This window comes from Plecotus auritus, assembly GCF_963455305.1.
Source record: "Plecotus auritus genome assembly, chromosome: 7".
NCBI lineage: Eukaryota > Metazoa > Chordata > Mammalia > Chiroptera > Vespertilionidae > Plecotus > Plecotus auritus.
The window spans coordinates 79,794,509-79,815,328 of record NC_137774.1 but is presented as its reverse complement, the minus strand read 5'-3'; the positions used below and the strand labels follow the sequence as shown (position 1 = coordinate 79,815,328).

Genomic DNA, 20,820 nt, shown 5'->3' with positions numbered 1-20,820 from the left:
CCCCGAGCCTCACGGAAACACGGGGAGTTGTCACCTCACAGACTCCGACTGCAGGCAGTGAGTCACATTCAGTTTGCTCGCGCCCGCCAAACCTCTCCGGCGCGACGCCCGGAAGTGACGCAAGGACCCGCCCCACGCTCCCTAACTTCCGGCTACAGGCCTGGGCTCGCGCATGCGCCCGGGGAACCATTCATGCGGTTCCGTACGCGAGTCTGCACGCAAGTTTGCACGCGGCGAGAAAAAAATGGAGGACTCCGCTTCAACCCCACTCGCAGCCTCAACCGCAACTCCAGCCTCGACCTCAGCAACCCCGGCCGCACTGGGGCAGCTGGATAAAAAGCAGGTGAGAGGCCTCTGGGAGGGGGATTCGGAAGCGAGATGGCCTTGGCCTTGTGATGCGCGGGGTGCTGGAGACGGGCTTCCTTCGATTCCCCGGAAGACTTGAGGGTCACTGTTTTCGCGGTACTCTCAGCCTGCCCGCTCTTTTATGCGCACAGGTAGGCTCTCTTGAATTGGAATGCAGGTATAGCTTGGGATTCTTGAGTGAGGTGTACCTGGCTCTACTTCCCTACGTTTGACTGTGGCCAAGTCATTTAATTTTGTAAGCCTCGGTCACCTAGTATTTAAAATGGGCTCTACTGCCCTCCGCTCTCCAGCATTAGAGGAGGTAATGCGCGTGAAGCGCTGTAGCCAAGGGCCTGGCATACAGTAAGCGCTCACTAAATTCTAGTTGCAGTGTGATGCGCGTTTACTGGGATTACTGTCTTCATCGTGGGCTGGGGAAGCATGTTCTACCTGGCACTTTTTTTTTTTTTTTCAGACGAATGGATACTTAGGTGATTTCTGATAGAGTTTTACATTCCTGTGACTACAAATTGTAGGATCCTAATAGTTATGGTTTTGGAGGTTGCCTATTAAACTAGAAATAGAGCAGAAAAAAAGGTAAAAGCAGTAGGAAGAGGGCAAATGCTAAATTAGATTGAGATTTAATTTGTCTATCTTCACTTTGCAGACCAGAAAGGCAGTGGAAGCTCTGTTGGCACATTCCAGGTCCAGGAAAAGCGCGAATGGATTGCTTTTGAATGAGAATGAAAATTTCTTTTTAATGGTGGTATTGTGGAAAATTCCAAGTAAAGAACTGAGGGTCAGATTGTAAGTTCTGGTTTTCTGCCTTTGCTGTTTTAATCAGTCTATTCTGTGTAGCGTTAACAGTCTCGATTTAGTTTCTAGTGTAAACTTTGCAAACTCAAAATAAAAATCTGAGTTGATATAAATAGTTGTGCCTTACAAAAAACACAGAGGAATTCAGACAAGCTTAAGTATTTTAGAAATTTCACCAGTTTTCTGGGGGCTTGGTGGACAATTAACCGAAGACGTTCTATTGAATAGGAAACCTGTTTTTTGAGAGAACAAAAGTTAGAATAAATTAAACAGCTTTTGTACTTTAATAGAATCTGTCATCTTTTCATGTCAAACTACTTCCAAGCTAAAACCCCTGAGGTCCCAGACTCGCTTCTTTTAAAATATGTTTTTATTGATTTTGGAGAGAGAAACATGGATGGGAGAGAACATCAACATCCATCAGCAGCCCCTTGCTGGGGATTGAGCCTGCAACCCTGCCATATACCCTGATTGGGAATCAAACCAGTAACCTCCTGGTGTATGGGTCGACGCTCAACCACTGAGCAACACCAGCCAGGCTGAATTTGCTTCTTTATACAGACACTATTTAAAACTTAGCAATGAACTCCTTATAGAAACCAATGGCAATTACACATTCTTATTGCTAGGACTTTTAGGTCAGAGATGCACCTCTGCAATTGCCAGACTTAATAAAAACACAAGTAATTTTTTAGTATAAGTAAGTCCCATGTAATACTTGGGACGTATTTTAAAAATAATTAAAATGTAACTGGGTGTCCTATCTTCTGACAACACTGTCTTTCTGTGGAGTCCCTCATTTCCTGAGTATAAAAAAGCCAGCTGTGCTAAAGAAAGCATTGTATAGGGTAGGGTAGTTAGTTTCTTTTCGGGGCGGGGGAGGGAGGGAGGGACCAAGAATGATTACAAATTGGAAAGACCCTTTCGGTCCTCAAACCCTTAAATAAGTAAATTTGCAGACCTGCCTCAGCCAGCTTCCCTTAGTTATTGCTTTATGTATCCCTCCTGCATTCTGTATTCCACACCCTTGCTCAGGCAGTTTTCCCTTCTGGAAAGCCCTCTTACTTTCTCTAGAATATTTTCGCCAGCTGTTCACCTTTTTGGTGATTTCTGCCACTTACCAGCTTCACAGTTCTTCCCACATCATTTGGCAGGTCATGCTACTACTGTGTATTACTATCTCTTCTTAAACAAAGGAAATGTTTCCTTAAAACATATAGGCCTAGGAAGTGCATTAAACCTTTTTTTCTTTTTCTTTTTAAGACTCAACCTAGTAATCATGGCATCTTTCTTGGTCCCTCTTGGTTTGCTCCATATTTTCTTTTCAGCTCTTAAGAGCGCTGTTGTTTATGGAGCCCAGAGTTTTCTTCAAGGAAAGGTTCTAAGTCATAGGCCCTGCTGGAAATCGATTCTAGCACATTATAGGATGTGTACACATATAGTAACATATAAAATAATAGTTATATATGCACTATCCTGGGTGTCTTTGTATTTGAACTCTTATTATGTCCCAAATATTAATTGATATTTTGATCTATGGGTATTTGTGGTGACTTCCATCTGTGCCATTGAAAGTCAGACGTATTTTTAAAATGTTCTCAATATAGAGAACATATCCAGGGGTCCTCAAACTTTTTAAACAGGGGGCCAGTTCACTGTCCCTCAGACCATTGGAGGACCGGACTATAGTTTAAAAAAAAAAACTATGAACAAATTCCTATGCGCACTGCGGGCCCGGGACGAGTCGGCTGCTAAGCAGGACAGGCAGCAGCACCCGGCGGGCCGGATAAACGTCCTTGGCGGGCCGCATGTGGCCCGCGGGCCGTAGTTTCAGGACGCCTGAATTATACACACTTTAACAGCTGATAGCTCAATTTTGAAAATTAAATGTATTTTAATAAATACTGCCTTTAAAATAGTGTAAGTGAAGTTTACTGAAATGACAGTAAATTTATTGTATATTCTATGGAGTATAAACACATTCTCTGTATAATAATGCTTTATTCCGTGGTATTTTGCAGGTCTTTGCCTCATGGTATTCGGTCAGATTTAGCAGATATCTGCTTATTTACTAAGGACGAACCCAATGTAACTCCTGAAAAGACAGAACATTTTTATAAGAAGCTTCTAAACAAGCATGGAATAAAAACCATTTCTCAGGTAGGGAGCAGGTTAATATTTTCAAGATAATTAAAAGATTTGATTTACTTGAAACAAAAAGTAATACATTGCTGTATCACCTAGTATTTCTCTCCTAGAAATTTAATTTTTAATTTTAACTTTTTCTTTTTAACTTAGTTCTCCTTGGCTTTAGGTAGGACATATTCCATCTTTTATCTGATGGCTCAGCTGTCCAGGTTTGTTGATCTACAAGCTCACTGTGTACACCAGTACCTTCCTTGAAGATTTTACAAACAGTTCCTCCATTAGGTCGTTTACTCTGAACTTCTGGAGCATCCTGTGTTTGCCTCTGACTTGGCATTTCTCACCCTGTTTGACAGTTGTTGGTGTCATTTCTTTAGCTGAGGTTGTCCCATCTCATTTGTCTCCATGTTCGTGGCATTTAGCGTATTGTCTGGCGCATTTTAGGCACTCACATGTTCACTAAACTGGCTCCAGAACATTTTAAAATGTGAATACAAATTGTTGCCTGAGTATTGTGTTCTTTGTTTTCTAGATTATCCCCCTTCGAACTTTAAAAAAGGAGTATAAAGCCTATGAGGCCAAGCTCCGCCTCCTGGGTAGTTTCGACTTATTCCTTTCTGATGCAAGAATCCGGCGGCTCTTACCCTCACACCTCGGGAGACATTTCTATAAGAGAAAGAAGTAAGTTTCTGAGCAATGACTGGACTTGAGCAGCACAGAATTTATAGGTGTAGCCCTAACCAGTTTGGCTCAGTGGATAAGAGCATCGGCCTGTGGACTGAAGGGTCCCAGGTTCGATTCTGGTCAAGGGCATGTACCTTGGTTGTGGGCACATCTCCAGTAGGGGGTGTGCAGGAGGCAGCTGATTGATGTTTCTCTCTCATCGGTGTTTCTAGCTCTCTATCCCTCTCCCTTCCTCTCTGTAAAAAAAAATCAATAAAAAAAAAAAAAAGAGGTCTTAGGTAATCTGTAAAGAAAGGATTAAAAATTAAAAAAAAAAAGAATTTATAGGTATATATGCATTGTGCTCTAAATGTCTGTGTCGTTACAGAGTTCCAATACCTGTAAATCTTAAAGCCAAGAATCTTTCCAAAGAGATCAACTCATCAATAGGTGGGACTGTCTTAAACATCTCTAAAAGTGGTTCTTGCAGGTAGGTAAATGTATACATGTGTTTACTCTTATACTTAATGATTTTATAAACTTTTTTTATAAGATAGTGCTAATGAAACCAGTTCCTTCTATTAAAACTAAAATCCATTCCTTAGACGTATTCAGTTCTCTAGAACAGTGCTATCCCATAGAACTTTATACAGAGATGGAGATGGTCTGTATCCCTGCTGTCTCCTACAGTAGTCATTAGCCGTATGTGGTTGTTGAGCACTTGCATTATGGGTACTGTAGCTGATGAACCAAATTTCTAATTTTACTTGATTTTAATTAATTTAAATAGACATGTGTGGCCAGTGGCTAATGCTTACCATATTGGATAGGGCACCTTTAGGTTAGGAATAGCAGGGAGAATGAGATTAATGCTTAGAAAACATCCATATAGTTCTGGGCGTTCATGTTGACCAGCATCATATTATCCTTTAATGTGAAGACCTACCTCAGTCTTGGTTTAAACATATTCAAAATCATTTTATAAAATACTTAGTCTGCTGATTTGGGCATCTGTGGTGTGGGGATGGGCCGCTGCCAGTAGTGTAGAGCTGTAGAGTATGGTCCTTTCTCCCAAAGATGCCCAGGAGCCCATGTGTAGCTAGTGGTCACACGATAAAATAGGACCATCAGGGTTTCTTGACCACACACCAGGGAGGGCAGTCCTTGGCAGAGTGTTTCCAGGTATGGCAGAACGGAATTTGGGCAAAAGATGTGGGCTCTGATGTTGCCTTCTGCTTTCAGGTGGGAAGTTCCTTACTTGAGTGTCATTAGGTAACTGAGAAGAGTTGTTCATCAGGCCAAGAGTAGTGGCTCATGGGAAGCAGTTAGCTAGAAGGTCTGAGGCCTGGTTCATGGGATTAGTGAGTAGCTATGAAAAAGGGACAGCACCATGCATCCAGATAAAGGAGTAGAAATCTCTCTAAGGTTTTCCCAAGCCAAATCCAGAGCTTAAGAAACATTGTGGACAGCTAATAAAAACAATACAAAAACATAATCATTCTTTTATCTCCATTCTTACCCTTCCCTAACACAGTTGTTTTCTATCTTCCTTCCCACCCTTCTTTCCTTATGTCCACCCTCCTTGCTCTTTCTCCCTCTTCTCCCCCTCCTTCCTTACTATTTTTCCATCTGCAAAGCCAAGAGTGTGCTTGCAGGTAGGTGGCAGCAGACATAGAGCGTGATCAAAGCCCCTTCTTTGGCTGGAGGGAGGTGGGGGCACCAGCCCCTGTCTCACCCTGCTTCTGAGACACCTCCCTTTTAGCTCCCATGGTGGGGAGGATGGGGACTGGCAGGGAAAGGGACTCAGTGGCTGAGCACCCGGCACTTCTGGGCTTTCCACTTGGCTTGTCTGCACTCTGTTTCAAATGAAGGCATGGTCTTGCTCTTGGCCAGAAGACTGATACTGTAGGAGGGAGGAGAGCTCTTTGTTTTAGAGGTGGCAGCTGGGTAAGGGCCGTGGAACTCTAAAAACAGCAAAGCAAGCAACCCTTCCAGGAGTCTTTCCCTTCAAAACAGTCACTACTAGAGGTAATTGTCCTCGGAAAAGCTGTGGGCTGATTCCTGGACTTGTGTTTTCCTTTTTAGGACTGTATATTTCTATTTCTCACATACCTGCCTATGCCTTATTTTGAAAAAAATTTTTTAAAATCTTTTTTTCTGAAACTCTTAAATTTCAGCACTATCCGCATTGGTCACACTGGAATGCAGGTTCAGCACATCACCGAGAACATTGTTGCTGTCACGAAAAAGCTTTCACAGAAATTGCCAGAGGTATAGTCTTGCAGATGCATCAATTGATCGTTTATTTAAAAGACACAAAGCATATGTAGGTTATATTACTCTTTTTGTGTTTGTTTCAGAAGTGGGAGAGTGTGAAACTCTTGTACGTGAAAACTGAGAGATCAGTTGCCCTTCCTATCTTTTCTTCATTTGTCAGCAGTTGGGATGAAGCTAAAGGAGTGAACATTTCTAGTCTGAAGAAACAAGTAAGTAGAATTTTAAGTACTGGGTAGACTTAGTCAAGGATGTAAATGCTGCCCAGAAGAGAGAACTAGGTTGCCATTTCTGCCTGGCTTTAGTCTTGCAGTAGTTTTCTAGTGACTGTGGTTTTGTGTTCATTGTTCCCTCTTTACCTATGAGATTAGTTAATAGAGTAGGACATACATTTATGATAAGGTTGGTGTTTTAATTTCTCTTCAAAGGTCTAATTAGGCTTTAAAAGGGCCTATTCATTGGCAAGAGGAGCTAAGAGAGAGGAAACCCAAAATTTAGTTTAAGTTCATTGGTGTTTATGGGCAAAATTTAAGATTCTATTAGGCTAACATGTACCTCTTGTTTTTGGTTAGGTTTTTGGTGCTAATAGGTACTGTTGCAAAAGAAACCAGAATGAGCCCTAGCCAGAGCTCAGGGTTATAGCATCGGCCCTTGAACCAAAGGATCATGGGTTTGATTCCCGGTCAAGGGCTACCTTGGTTGCCCGCTTGAACCAATCGGTGTGTCTCTCTCACATCAGTGTTTCTCCCCTCATCATCCCTCCCCTCTGTTCTCTTTAAAAAAAAAAAAATAAGTCAGTGGAAAAAATATTCTCAGATGAGAAAAAGAAGCCAGAATGAGAGAAAATTGAAATTTTTTCCTCTTTGTTGGGTCCATCTCCTCGTTTGTTTATTCTTTCTTCAGCCATATTTTGTCCAATGAATTTTTAATTTTGATCTTTTTATTTTTTTACTTTCAGAAGTTCTTTTTAAAATTGGCTTTGCTTTTTTTGGTTTGCTGTTATCTAGAAACTAGAGGCCCGATGCACGAAATTTGTGCAAGAGTAGGCCTTCTTTCTCCTGGCTGCCAGCACCGTGGGGACCGGGCTTTCCTCGCAGCTCCTGCTTCATCCGGAAGGTCGTTGGGTCTAATTAGCCTATTACACCTTTATTATTATAGATAGTCTTCCATTTGGTCTTAATTCTTGGAATACGTTAAACATAATTACTCAATTAGTTGTCTGCTAATTCAAATAGTAGAAGTCTTGGTGTTGCAAGCTTGCAAACTGTCGTCTTTACCTGCTGGTTCCTTATGTGTTTGGTTATCTCTGACTGTGAAGATTGTGGCATTTGGAAAATTGTTTGTAGAAATGACTTGAGGTGTAGGTAGAAAATCTTATCTCTGGAGGACTGACATTTACATCTGCCAGGCACCTTGGGGCACTCAGTTTGGACCACCTGAACGCACATTCAAGGCTTGCGCTTCTCTGAATGACAAACAAACCATGGTGCTAAAGTTGTAGGACTGTTTACTGCTCATCTTTGCCCTGAGGGTGGAATTCATGGGGGTCAAATCGCAGCGAGGTGGGTTTCCTCCTAGAAGTCCTGCCCAGCCTGGATGCTGGGATTTGATTTCCCTTTACACACCACCTCCACTCCCTATTTCCCATGTGGTGGTTAAAACAAAAGTCAGTGATCAGGAGATACTCTCTGGGCCAAAATGGATTCTTGACTTCATTGCACTCTCTTTTTTAATTTTTCACAATTTAATCAGCTTATCGGTGCTTTTTTGAAAAAAATTTAAAAAATATTTTACCTTGCCTTTTGTTTTAATTGGGAGGGTGATCCAAAATAATATAGACTGCTAGTATAGGAAGCAGGAAGGCTGGATTTTTTGCCATTTGTCAGCAGAGTCAGTTGTGGGCTTTGTAAAAATGTTGGAATTGCTGGTGAAAATGGAATTTGGATGCTATTATAGATGTTATTTAACAGTACTCTGTGGTAAGGATTATATACCTCTAGCTTGTAAACTTTTTACTCTTTTAACTTTCAATCACAACTTGAAGTAGGAAAAAAATGGTCAGGGTTTTTTTTGTTTTTGTTAGCTTTATTGAGATGTAATTTATATCACATACTATGCAATCTATACAATTCTTAACTCACCTATCAATGGGATCGACTTTCACAAAACCTATGACTGCATAACTCAGATACCCAGATTTTGAGTATCTATCTATAATTTACCACATAAAATGCATCTGTGGCCATGACTCAGAAGCAAAGTGGCGATGGGGTTCAAGTACTGGTAATGGGGTTTCAGAACTGCAAGTGCCATTTATTTTCCAACTAAAGTATCTCTTACTAAAATTACGTTTGGTTTTTTGGTAGGAAGCAAAGAAATTACAAAAACAAAAAGAACATAAAAAGAAACAAAAGGAGAAGAAAAGAAACAGAAAGCCTATGAAACAGGGCAGAAAGTCTACATCAGCCCTATCTACAGAGGAGACGGCCCCTAAAACTTGTGGTTCTCCAGTGAAGGGCCCTGGACCCCAGAAGAAAGAGACTCCTCAGCCTGAGAAGAAAGAGACCTGCAGAATAAAAGCCCAAAATAAAGTGCACGTTGAATCTGAAGAAGAAATTCCATTACTAGTCCCAATAGGAGAAACTCCTGCCAAAGAAAATGTAGAGGTATGTTTGCTAATGTTTAATATTTACAGTGGATTGATTCAGTGGTCACTGTATGTCCTGCAGGCACTGCTGAGTGGTTAATGTAAGATGGGAGGCACTGTTTTTAGGGAAACGTGTTCTACCAAAGATTTTAAACTAAAAGAGAAAAATACTAGGGTAAACCCTAAGAACGCAGGAGATGGTTACCATGAATTACCTGGCCTTTTGTTTAAATATTGGAACCACACATAGTAAACACAGCCCTTTGTGTACGTTGGAATCAAGGGAGACTTGACCATATTAATCTAAGAAACTTTGCCTGTGGTTTTAAAAAACAGGCCATGGTGGACATTTGGGCAGTGGTTCAGTTTCTGAGGGTGAGTCCGGATCACACATAGTTTGTCTTAGAAAACTTACCAGGGGAACCTTGGGTCCTGGACCCTGCCTCTAAAATCCTCCAAACACCCCACCCCCAATGGTTCTTAACAGAAATCTGACTTCCTGAGTTTCAGAAGAGGTGATTTAAAGGAACTGGTTTTTTTATTTTTGTCCTTTGGTAGTGCTTTTACTCTACTCATAGTATCTGTCCAAACATTGGGAGAAAACCTTGAAAACAAGGGGAGAAATAGGTCCCTAAGAGTCCAGAAGATAAACAACTATCCCCCATGTGTGTAGAGAGGACTCTTGGCCCCTCTGGGCACAGCCTGCACTGGGTTATCCTGGGCCTATTACACCACATTACCTATTTTGTATTTCGTTCTAACAGTGACCCTTAAACTCTTTGATAGTAAGTGCCCTCAGAGCACTACGGAATTTTTAAAATATCCTTAAAGTAAACATAAATGTTCGTGCTATTAACTGTATGCAGTACAATTGTTTTTTAGAAAAAGTAAGCTTTTTTCTTATAATGGGGCTGACAGGTAATACGTTGGAATTAAAGAGTGGAAAGCCTAGATGACAGGGTGTTGTCTATCAAGAGCTGTAGAAGTGTTTATGCCCTTTGAATCTATCTAGGAATGTTCGGCAAAATATATGGAAGTTTCATAATTGCTCACTGTAGAAGCAAAAAATGAAAACGTATTATGTACCCTTGTAGTAAGATGGGAGGCACTATTTTTAGGGAAACCTGTTCTACCAAAGATTTTGAACTAAAAGAGGAAAATACTAGGGTAAATCCTAAGAACCCAGGAGATGGTTAACATGAATTACCTGACCTTTTGGTAGACCAGTAGTTTTTGTAAAGTTATTTGAAATAATGTGTAGTAAGAGTTTACAGTTCTTAGGAAATACTAATAAAATAATTGGGAAAAGGGCATAATACTTGGAGTTTTTATTTTTTTCACACAAAAGAGGTTTATTAAAGGGGAAATTGAGGGTTTTTGGACATATAGTAGACATCCAACCTAAACTACCGTGTTTCCCCGAAAATAAGACAGTGTCTTATATTAATTTTTGCCCCCAAGGACACGCTAGGTCTTATTTTCAGGGGATGTCTTATTTTTCCATGAAAAATATGGTACACATTTATTGTTAAATGAAAATAAAGGAAATTTATTACCTGTATACGGTACGGTAGTACGGTAGTTGTCAACACAAACCAGACAAACTGAATCCTACAGTATCAAGAATTTACTCATTTATTCAATGACAATCATGTCATCATCTTCTGGAACATCATCATAACAATCCAATTCCTGAATTTCCTGGTGAATTTCTTGTGACTCCATTTCTTTCAGAATCAGTGGACCAAATCTCTCATGTTTAGCAATAGCACTATCTTTAAATGAGTACTTCTTGTCAAGGTAGCCTGCTCGCAGTGCATTTGCAATGCAACTGTCAGTGACTTTCTCCCATGAATTCTTCACCCAAGTCACAACTTCTTGCAGTTTAGGGTTCACAAAGTTTCCACGCTGATTTCTCTCCATTCTATTTTCAATGTAGTCATTAATTTCCATGCGCAAATTGTCTTTGAATGGCTTGTTTATTGCAATATCAAGAGTCTGGAGATAGGCTGTCATTCCTGCGGGAATCATTATTTGATCTATTTTTCTTTCGTGAAGAAATGTCTTCGTGTCTTTAGCGCGGTGAGTGCTGGCTGCATCCCAGACTAGCAGACCTCTTTGGCTCCCTCGCATACAAGCGGCAGCATTAAATCGACCCACTACCTTATAACTGCTTGTGTGGCCCAGGCTTTTTCAGTTTCAAGAATAAAAACACCCAAAACATGTTCAGTCTTTTCCTTCTTGCTCTTAGAAATGATTAAAGGTGGGATTTAATGCCATCCAGACGAATTGCCAAAATACAGGAAACATGTGCACTTTCGTAAGCAGTGGAGGGAATGTACGCTAAGGAGGCACCCTGCTGTTCAATTGTTGTTTGAGATGATTGGCCCATAAACACTGCAGTTTCATCCATAGCAATCATGTTGGAAAGATTGTATTTAGAGAAGTCAGCATCATCAATAAAGGACTTGAATGCAAGTGCTTGCTTAATAACTTGAGTATCTCCCAACCTAAACAATGTTGTAGATCTTCTTAAAGACAGTTCACTTCGCTGAAGGAAATTATCCAGCCAGTGTTGTGATGCTTTGAAGTCTTCGGGGGCTATGTCAAACTGTGGTGCCATTGCAAGGGCAAATTCTTGAATCTGAGCCCTATTCACAACCAAAGCCTTTGCTCTCCTGTCAACAGATCAGGTCTTCCAGCTCGGAAAATAATGGTTGCCGACCTGATCCACACTTGCGCTTTTTAGCATTTCCCTTGTCCACTTGTTCAATGAGGTTACCATACTCTGCTCGCCATTTTCGGACCAATCGGATACTCAACATCTTCTCTTTGGCCCCAAGAGTCTTCCACGATTCCTTTCTTGTACTCCACGGAGTAGCTTTTTCTTTTTGCGCTCATTTCTAGGGGTAAAAAAAAAGGAATTGGGGTATCAAGGTGGGGAGGGGGATCACTCAAAATGACACGGGGGATCAGAGGGGGGAATCAAAATGGCACAGGAGAATCAGAGGGGGGATTACCATTTTAGTAACCCCTTTTGATCCTCCTGTGTCATTTTGATTGCCCCCTCTGATCCTCGTGTCATTTTAAGTGATCCCCCTCCCCCCACCCCTGTGCCACTGAACACCTTCACCAGACATCCCCCCCTACCCCTTTATCAGACATTTACCCCCTGGGGCCTGCCTGGGGACTGTCACTGGGCTTGCTGGGGCCTGGATCTGGGCTGGAGCAGGGTCTGCCACTGACTGAGAACCTTCAGTCATCATGAAGGTGGCCGCGAGCATCAGGTAGTGTCACCAGAGACAGACCAGCACTCACCACCTTCGCCGTGTCCTGTCCGCTCTAATCCTGTCTGCTCTAATCCTCCTGTTCTACACGCATCTGCGAAAGTCTCCTCCTCTCTCCCGCCCCGCGCTCACCACTCTCTCCGACCTCCGCTCCGCCTCCACACAGCAGTGATGTCAGGACTCCGCATAACGTCACTGGTTGCTAGACGCCAGTGGGGGCGGCCCTAGCGACCAGTTTACGGTAAATTAATTTTCATTCTGAGACAGAGCCTGGGGCCTTATTTTCGGGGGATGCCTTATATTTCACTCAGAAGGAAACCTGTAAGTAGGTCTTATTTTCGGAGGATGTTTTATTTTCGGGGAAACACGGTAGTAGAAGAGGAGGGTCAGAGAGCTTTTCCAGAGATGAATGACGGCAGTGGATCCTTTAAAATGGGTGGGGAATGTCCGGCCCAAGGGCCTTTTAAGTCCCATGATAACATTTGGTCAGGCCCTGCCAAGGTATTAGGATTGAGTTAATTAAATATATGACCAAATATAGCAGACTAATTTTTTCTCCAAAGTGACTTTTTATTTTTTAAAATTTTATTGGGGTTGACATTAGTTAACATGAACATATAGGTTTCATGTGTGGATTACTAATTTACAAAATCCGTATATAGGACCATGTGCCCACCACCCAAAGTCAAATCTCTTGTCACCTCATATTAGGACCCCTTTTTTCCTCCCATCCCCCTCCCTCTGGCAACCACCACACTGCTGTTTGTGTTCATAAGTTTCAGTTTTGTATTCCACATATTAGTTAAATCCTATAGTTCTTAGCTTTTTCTGTTTGACTTATTTCACTTGACATAATGTTCTCAAGGTCCATCCATGTTGTAAATGATGCTATTTCATCCTTTCTATGGAGGCCGTGTAGTACTCCATTGTGTATACTAGTATATACCACATCTTCTTTAACCAGTCCTCTATTATAGGGCACTTCGGCTGTTTCCAACTCTTGGCCACCATGAATAATGCTGCAATGAACATAGGGGTGCATATATCTTTGCATATAAATGATTTTGAGTTTTTCGGGTATATACCCAGGAGTGGGATTGTTGGGTCATATGGTAGCTCTAATTTTAATTTTCTGAGGAATCACCAGACCGCTTTCCATAGTGGTTGTACCAGTCTACATTCCCACCAGCACTGAATGAGGGTTCCCTTTTTTCCACAATCTCTCCAGCACTTGTTGTTGCTCAACTTGTTGATAATGGCCACCCAGACTAATTTTTAAGTTGGTAATTTTGTATGGCCCTTGGCAGAAAAACGGTGCTGTACCTCTCCTTTAAAAGGATGAGAAAGAAGGGATTTGGAGTGTGTTGAGTGAAGGCTTTGGGGAGAGAGCAAGAGCAGGGCATATCCTAGGAACTGCAATAAATGGCTACAGTGTCAGTGGTGGAGAGATGGGAAGCACAAGGGGAAAGCAAGAGAAGAGATGGTGAATAAGAACAAGTTGGAAATGCCAAAGATCTGGCTGGGGAAATAAGGGTAGACCAGATCTATCAGCTAAATTTATTATCATAAGAAGTCTTTAAGCCACTTAAAGATTGAAAGCTTTTGGAACTGATAACAGAGAGAGTTATGTCTCAGAAATAACACTCCAGCTTCACTGGAGACCATGGATTAATCCAGGAGAAAAGTGGTTGTGGAGTGTCAGACTAGATAAGTGGTAGTGTCAGAGCCCGACAGTGGAAACACTAAGAAATGGATGAAACTATGATGAATTTAAGAAGCAAATTCAGCCTGGCCCATGTTGCTCAGTGGTTGAGTGTTGACCTATGAACCAGGAGGTCACAGTTTCAGTCAGGGCACAGGCCTGGCTATATGGCTCGATCCCCAGTAGGGGGTATGCAGGAGGCAGCCAATAGATTATTCTCATCATTGATGTTTCTTTCTATCTCTTCCTCTCCCTTCCTCTCTGAAATCAATAAAAATATATTTAAAAACAAAAATAAGATTCAGCAGAATGTGGTGAAGACTAGGTTGTGAGGTCGAGAAGAGGAAGTGAAGCAGGGGAGGAAATGGAGACAGGAAAATATTAGCTAGTAAGGAGATTAATGGTCAGAGAGGGAAGCCAAGTTTATAGAGAGAAAGGGGTGTTGATCAAGATCAAGTATCTTCTGAGCTGTTTTCTTTATGGGCCCAGAATCTCCAGGGGTGGACTTAGATAAGAGCAGAGCATTATGCATGGATTAGTTTTGATCATTTAGCTGAAAGTGCTCTTAAAACAATCAGTCCTGGAATTGAATAAAGATTAAGCTCTTCCCAGTCATAATTTTCTTTTTTCTCTCCCCTTTATGCCTTCTTCCACCTCCACCACCACCACCACCCCCAACTTGGATCTTTTAATTAATTTATTTATAAAGATATATTTTTATTGATTTCAGAGAGGAAGGGAGAGGGAGAGAGAGATAGAAACATCAGTGATGAAAGAGAACCATTGACCAGCTGCCTCCTGCACACCCCACACTGGGTTTGGAGCCTGCAACCCAGGCATATGCCTTAACCAGGAATCACCAACTTGGATCTTTTAAATACATATATAGTCACTAGAGGGCCCGGTGCATGAAAATTCATGCACTGGAGGGGAGGTCCCTTAGCCCAGCCTGCCCACTCTCACAGTCTGGGAGCCCTTGGGTAGGAAGCGGCCTGGCGATCAGGGGCAGCCGCCATCCGAGGCTTGCCTGCGCCTCGGGCCGGGCCTGGGGGGCTGGGGGGCTAAGGGGACTAGGGAACTCCAGAGGCAGGAGCGTCTGCTGCCCCAGCGGGGCTGAGGGGACTGGGCACCGCCATCTTGTGGCTGTGGGTGCTGCCATCTTTGAGGGCGTGGCAGTCAATTAGCATGTTCCCTCCTTATTGGCTGTGGGTGTTGCCATCTTTTGTGATGGTGTGAGGGTCAATTAGCATATTCCCTCTTTATTACATAGGATGGGGGAAAGATAAGAATAGTAAACATTGTGTGATAGTTATTAGTGAGTTTTTTTGTGTTTTTTTGCATTTTTTAAAAAATATATTTTATTGATTTTTTTACGGAGGAAGGGAGAGGGATAGAGAGTTAGAAACATCAATGAGAGAGAAACATCTATCAGCTGCTTCCTGCACACTCCCTACTGGGGATGTGCCCGCAACCAAGGTACATGCCCTTGACCAGAATCGAACCCGGGACCCTTCAGTCCGCAGGCTGACGCTCTATCCACTGAGCCAAACCGGCTAGGGCTATTTTTTTGCATTTTTGATGTTTTTCAGATTTTCCATAATCTGTTGGAAACAGTTTTGTTGGTGGTTGTGTTTTTTTGTTTACATAACCTACTTCTATATTGGACAGCCCATTGCTAGAATGTCCTCGTATCATCAGCAGTTGTCTGGGGTGCTTGCAAAATTCAGGATTCCTGGCCTGTAACACATTGCCCCAGGGAGCCTTGAATCAAACTGGGAAATAGGTTTTTCTAACCAGCAGCCCAGTTGGTTTTCACACACACAGTTTTGGAACCTCATGTCCTAACCCATGTGCAAGGAATTTACAGCTGAAGGTGACTAAGAGTCAGGATTGGGTCACAGGTTTCTCTACTGTGCTGCCGGTAGGTGCTTCCAGGAGGCCCAACACTCAACTGTTGGGAAAGATGGTTCTCCTTTGATTGGACCAGAATACCACCAGGATCTTCTTTACTAGTATAATATGAATAATGGAATACAGCTGTCTTTCATCATTTCATCATGCCGAGGTGTACCTTTGGGTTTACCTAAATAGTCAAAAGAGTAACTGTTAGAGTTACATTGTCAGTTGGCTTTCTCCAGACCTAACTCTTCTTTTATTTAGGTGCAAAAACATGCCACAGGAGAGAAGTCTGCAGTAAAGAGTCCGGGTTCCAACCCACCTCGTGGGAAGAAGAGAAAGGCCTTTCCAGCTTTGGTGATGCCGAAAGCACCAGAGCCCAAGACCCCAGGTAAAGGCCCAGGGAAGAAGCCAAGAGTCAAAGAAGAAGTGGAGAAGCAAAGAAACTCTCCTTTGGGGAAAAAAGACCCAAAACAGACGCCCAAAAAGCCAGAGGCCAAGTTCTTCACTACAGCTAATAAGTCTGCAAAAAAAGCTTCCCACACCCCCAAACAATGGCCCCAAAAACTCAAAGTGCCCCAGCCGACCTAAAGTCAGTGACTTGACCAGGAGGAAACATCAGAGCTGCCTGGAAAGCTTTTTGAAAAATACCTAGGTCCTGACCCCTGTCACAACCTTCTCCAAGAGTGAGACCTGCTTAAAACCTCACAAGTGATTCTGATGTATCGTGGGTGTAAGAACCAGTAGTTTGAATCCATTTTTTAAATTGTTCTTTCATGTATTAGCTAATATAATAGAAATTACAGTGCTTTTATTAAAGTGTAACATTTGCTTCTGAGTAAACTATTCCGTATCTTGTTAGTTTTACTTGAATGCCTGTGATACGACCTTTTCCTTTTCTGGCTCCAGAACAGCAGTTTGTGCAAACATTTCCAAAGCTTGTCTTCAAGTCACTGGTGGGCTCACTGCATGCAAATCAACTGTGGAATTTATGGAACACCTCAGGTTTCTTGGCCCATCATGCTGAGCTCGTATATCTCGATGGGTCTTAGGTGGTGGTTGGCCAAGGTTATAAACCACTGAGTTAGCAGATATTTGAAAAATTAACATGGCATCATTTATAAAGGCACCAAATTGATCCCTGCCTTCTAGAGGCAAGAAAATACTTCCTTCAGCCTTCCAATCTTCCTCCAGATTATTCCTCACCCTATATAGAGTTACTTAGATTTGGCACCTCTATGATCGGAAACCTGGAAGTGGAGACTATTAAATTTGGGTGATTGTTAAATATATGCTGACTTCTCAGGTGCACAGCCTTTCGGTGGATATGAGTTGGGGTACACATCACTAGTAGGAAGTGATGGGTTCACTGTAGTATGGGAAGGTCAGCATGAGACATGCTTCCGAATATCACCTGGTTCAGAAACAAGGAATAAAACTTGAGATGGTTCTTGGCAAGTCAAGTTGAGACAGTTGTTGGCTTTTTAGCCCCACAAATTAAACTAATGTTAACTTTTTAAATCATGAAAGGCTCTAATACACAAAAAAAATTGTAGGTTCACTGTCCTTACAGGCTTTTAAAAATGAATAGAAGTGTGTGTTGTAGGGGTGTAGCTTAATTGAAACACTTTCCATGGAGACTAGGTTCTGTGGGAAGGTGTTCAGGTAGACTTGTTTCACTTACTCAAAGGTGAAGATTTAAGTGCTGTTTTGCGTAGGGCAAAGAAACAATCAGATAATGTGGTTTATGTGACAATTTTCTGGGGTTTTAAGGTCTTCTAATTCCATCCTCTTCTAGCCAAGTAAAAGATTTTGTAGCACCAAGTGATTTTTACATATAGGCAATTCTTCAAAGTAGGTCTGTTTTTGTTTGTGTTTTTTAAAGAATTTTTATGAATTTCTTTGAGCCAAACTAATGACATGGTAGGAAATGATCTCAAATGCTCCCTTTTGTTTTTAAGACTTAAAATGTTTAGAGTAGTTTTAGGCTCATAGCAAAATTAAGGTAGAGAGATTTCCCATTTCCCCCACCTGCGCACATGCACAGCTACCCCCACATCAACATCCCCCAACCAGAGGTGCATGTTTACAACTGATGAGCTTACCTTGACACATCACTATTAGCCGAAGTCCATAGTTGACATTAGGGTTCACACTTAGTGTTCTACATTCTATGGGCATGGGTACATGTACCCACCATTATAGAAATACAGAGTATTTTCACTGCCCTAAAAAGTCACCTGTGCTGCACCTGGCAACCACTGAGATTGTTACTGTCTATAGTTTTGCCTTTTCCAGAATGTCATACAGTTGGAATCACAGTATGTAGCCCTTTCAGACTGGTTTCTTTCACTTAGTCATATGCACTTAAGATTCCTCTATGTCTTCTCAAGGCTTGGTAGCACATTTCTTTTTTTGTGCTGGAAACGGAATAATATTGTCTGTCGTTTTTGGCAATTATCAATAAAGCTGCTAGAAATGTATGTGTGCAGGTTTATGTGCTTTGGTTAAACACTAAGGGTATGATTACTAAATCATATGAGTATGTTGGTTTTGTAAGAAACTGCCCAAGCTGTCTTCCAAAGTGGCCTTAACATTTTGCATTCCCACCACCAATGAATGAGAGTTCCTGTTGCTCCACATCCTCACCAGCATTTGGTGTTGGCCATTCATATAGGTGTATTTTAGTTTGCCTTTCCCTGATGATACTGATAAGGAATATGCTTATTTGCCATCAGTATATCTTCTATGCATAAGTATTCCTTTTTTCTTCCAGTCTGTATTTTCCAAGGTGTCCTTAATGAAATTATTTTGTAATGAACACATGCCAACCCTCCTTCACTTTACTCCTTTAAATGTCTATCATTAAGAAAAGAGATTTTGTGCTCGCTTCGGCAGCACATTAAAATTGGAACGATACAGAGAAGATTAGCATGGCCCCTGCGCAAGGATGACACGCAAATTCGTGAAGCGTTCTATATTTAAAAAAAAAAAAAAAGAAAAGAGATTTTAAGAAATCCTTGGGGTGGGGATAGGGTGGCACTTTTGGAAAATACACAGCCCTGGTCCCACTGCAGACCTATGTTGGTGGGACTTAGGAATCTGTTTTTAACAAGCAGCCAGTGAGTTCTTTGCTCAGGGAGGGTGGGAAACACTAGTATAAATTGTAGCTCAAAGTTGCCTCCACTTAGTAACAACTTTACCAAATCATCCATAGGTGAAACCAAGTGAAATAGCCAACTAAAAGGCAAGTAGGTAAACCAGTTCCTTTATTTCCTCTTTATTAGTAAAACTAGAGGCCCAGTGCATGAAAACTCATGCACTGGAGGGGGGGGTCCCCTCAACTCATGCACTGGAGGGGGGTTCCTCAGCCCTGCCTGCCCCCTCTCACAGTCCAGGAGCCCTCAGGGGCAGGAGGCAACGCCCCATCACACCTCTGTTGCTGCCACTGCTGGCAGCACAAGCCTCGGCCGGCCCTGGTTACCTGAGCCTTGGGTGGCCCTGGGCAGCTGGGCAGCCACCATTCGAGGCTTGCCTGCGCCTCAGGCTGGCCCTGGGCAGCTGGGGGGCTGAGGGGATTGGGGGACTCCGGAGGCAGGCGTGCAGAGTGGCAGGGCCCACCTGCCACCCCAGCAGGGCTGAGGGGACTGGGCATCGCCATCTTGTGGCTGTGGGCGCCGCCATCTTTGAAGGCGTGGCAGCCAATTAGCATATTCCCTCCTTATTGGCTGTGGGCGCTGCCATCTTTTGTGATGATGTGAGGGTCAATTAGCATATCCCCTCTTTATTATATAGGATTTTTATAGACCGCCAAGAGAACTATATACTTTTGGCCCCAGTCTTTCCACGTTAAGAATTTCTTCAGGCCCTAACCGGTTTGGCTCAGTGGATAGAGCGTCGGCCTGCAGTCTCAAGGGTCCCAGGTTCAATTCCGGTCAAGGGCATGTACCTTGGTTGCAGGCACATCCCCAGTAGGGGGTGTGCAGGAAGCAGCTGATTGATGTTTCTCTCTCATTGATGTTTTTAACCTTCTATCCCTCTCCCTTCGTCTCTGTGAAAAATCAATAAAATATATATTTTTTTAAAAAAGAATTTCTTCCAAATCTATAGAATCAAAACATTCACATTATTGGATTAATTCTATTTTTAAAAACTAATCTGCTGTGTGAAAACTGCCAATGAGAATAAATGTTATTTCAATTAATCAAGATTCTATCTCCTGTAAAAGAAATGCAAAAAGGTAACTGTGTTTGACATTTTATCATGAAAGTTTTTTGGCTGTTTTTAAGTAGATTCATCTAATCAGGTATAGAAAACTTCATTTATAAATATAAATTGTGGTGTGTTGGAAGTTATTAAAGTTTCCTTTCTTTTTACTAGTTAAGTCAGATAAAGAGAGTCACTGACCATTGCTCTTATTTTTATAGAAGCAAAAGCAAATCTTGTCCACATACATAAAAACATGAAACTAGAAAGGCTCTGATTAGAGCTGTGTCACTGAGTTCTTTGAACTTCTTCAAAGTTACATGCAAAAGTTATATAATCTTTTGCTGAGTTATTTTTACCGAGCTGGCAGCTCCATTAATCCCTCCATATTTTCTTAACAGTAAAGAATAACAGACATCTTGTAAAAGCCTTTGTTACCCAGTCATTAGTCATTCACTTAATATAAACACCTATTCATTTGAGGAAAAATATGGATTCCCATTTGAGCAATGTACAAAAATTCCCAATGGATTAAAATGAAAAGGTATCAAAACAAGATTTCATAACCTTGAGGTAGAACATTGCCTCTTAAATATTTTTTGAAATGTAACAAAACCTTTCCAGCACCAGTACTTGCTGGTAACAGGTCATATACCTGAAAAATAAGAGATAATAATAAAGGGAAGGGGTGACTCCCTTAAGTCAGTTGAGGTGTGGCTCTTCACCATATTAATTAGAAACCACGTCCATCAGCAGATGGTCCTGCATGGTCCTGAGTCAGCAGGCAGCTCATCTGTCTGAAAATGTCAACAAAGAGTTACCTGCTGGCTGTCTCTATC

The 20,820-nt window shown here is 42.0% G+C and overlaps 1 protein-coding gene across 1 annotated transcript; it reads left to right on the top strand.

Moving 5' to 3' along the window:
• The first annotated feature begins 156 nt into the window (after window positions 1-156).
• Window positions 157-18,257, top strand: RSL1D1 (ribosomal L1 domain containing 1). Its single transcript, XM_080677311.1, has 9 exons — window positions 157-343; window positions 1,013-1,152; window positions 3,183-3,321; window positions 3,839-3,987; window positions 4,358-4,459; window positions 6,147-6,240; window positions 6,330-6,455; window positions 8,610-8,909; window positions 16,040-18,257. Exons 1-9 carry the CDS (start codon window positions 173-175, stop codon window positions 16,364-16,366), a joined length of 1,548 nt encoding a protein of 515 aa, XP_080533437.1. The 5' UTR covers window positions 157-172; the 3' UTR covers window positions 16,367-18,257.
• The last annotated feature ends 2,563 nt before the right edge of the window (window positions 18,258-20,820 follow it).

What these genes read in the sequence shown, in the direction of transcription:
- RSL1D1 (XM_080677311.1), top strand. Translation starts at nt 173, where the DNA reads ATGCGCCCGGGGAACCATTCATGCGGTTCCGTACGCGAGTCTGCACGC. An exon ending in GGCAGCTGGATAAAAAGCAG is followed by an intron (nt 344 to 1,012) that starts GTGAGAGGCCTC and finishes TTCACTTTGCAG; the next exon opens with ACCAGAAAGGCAGTGGAAGC. An exon ending in CATTTCTATAAGAGAAAGAA is followed by an intron (nt 3,988 to 4,357) that starts GTAAGTTTCTGA and finishes GTGTCGTTACAG; the next exon opens with AGTTCCAATACCTGTAAATC.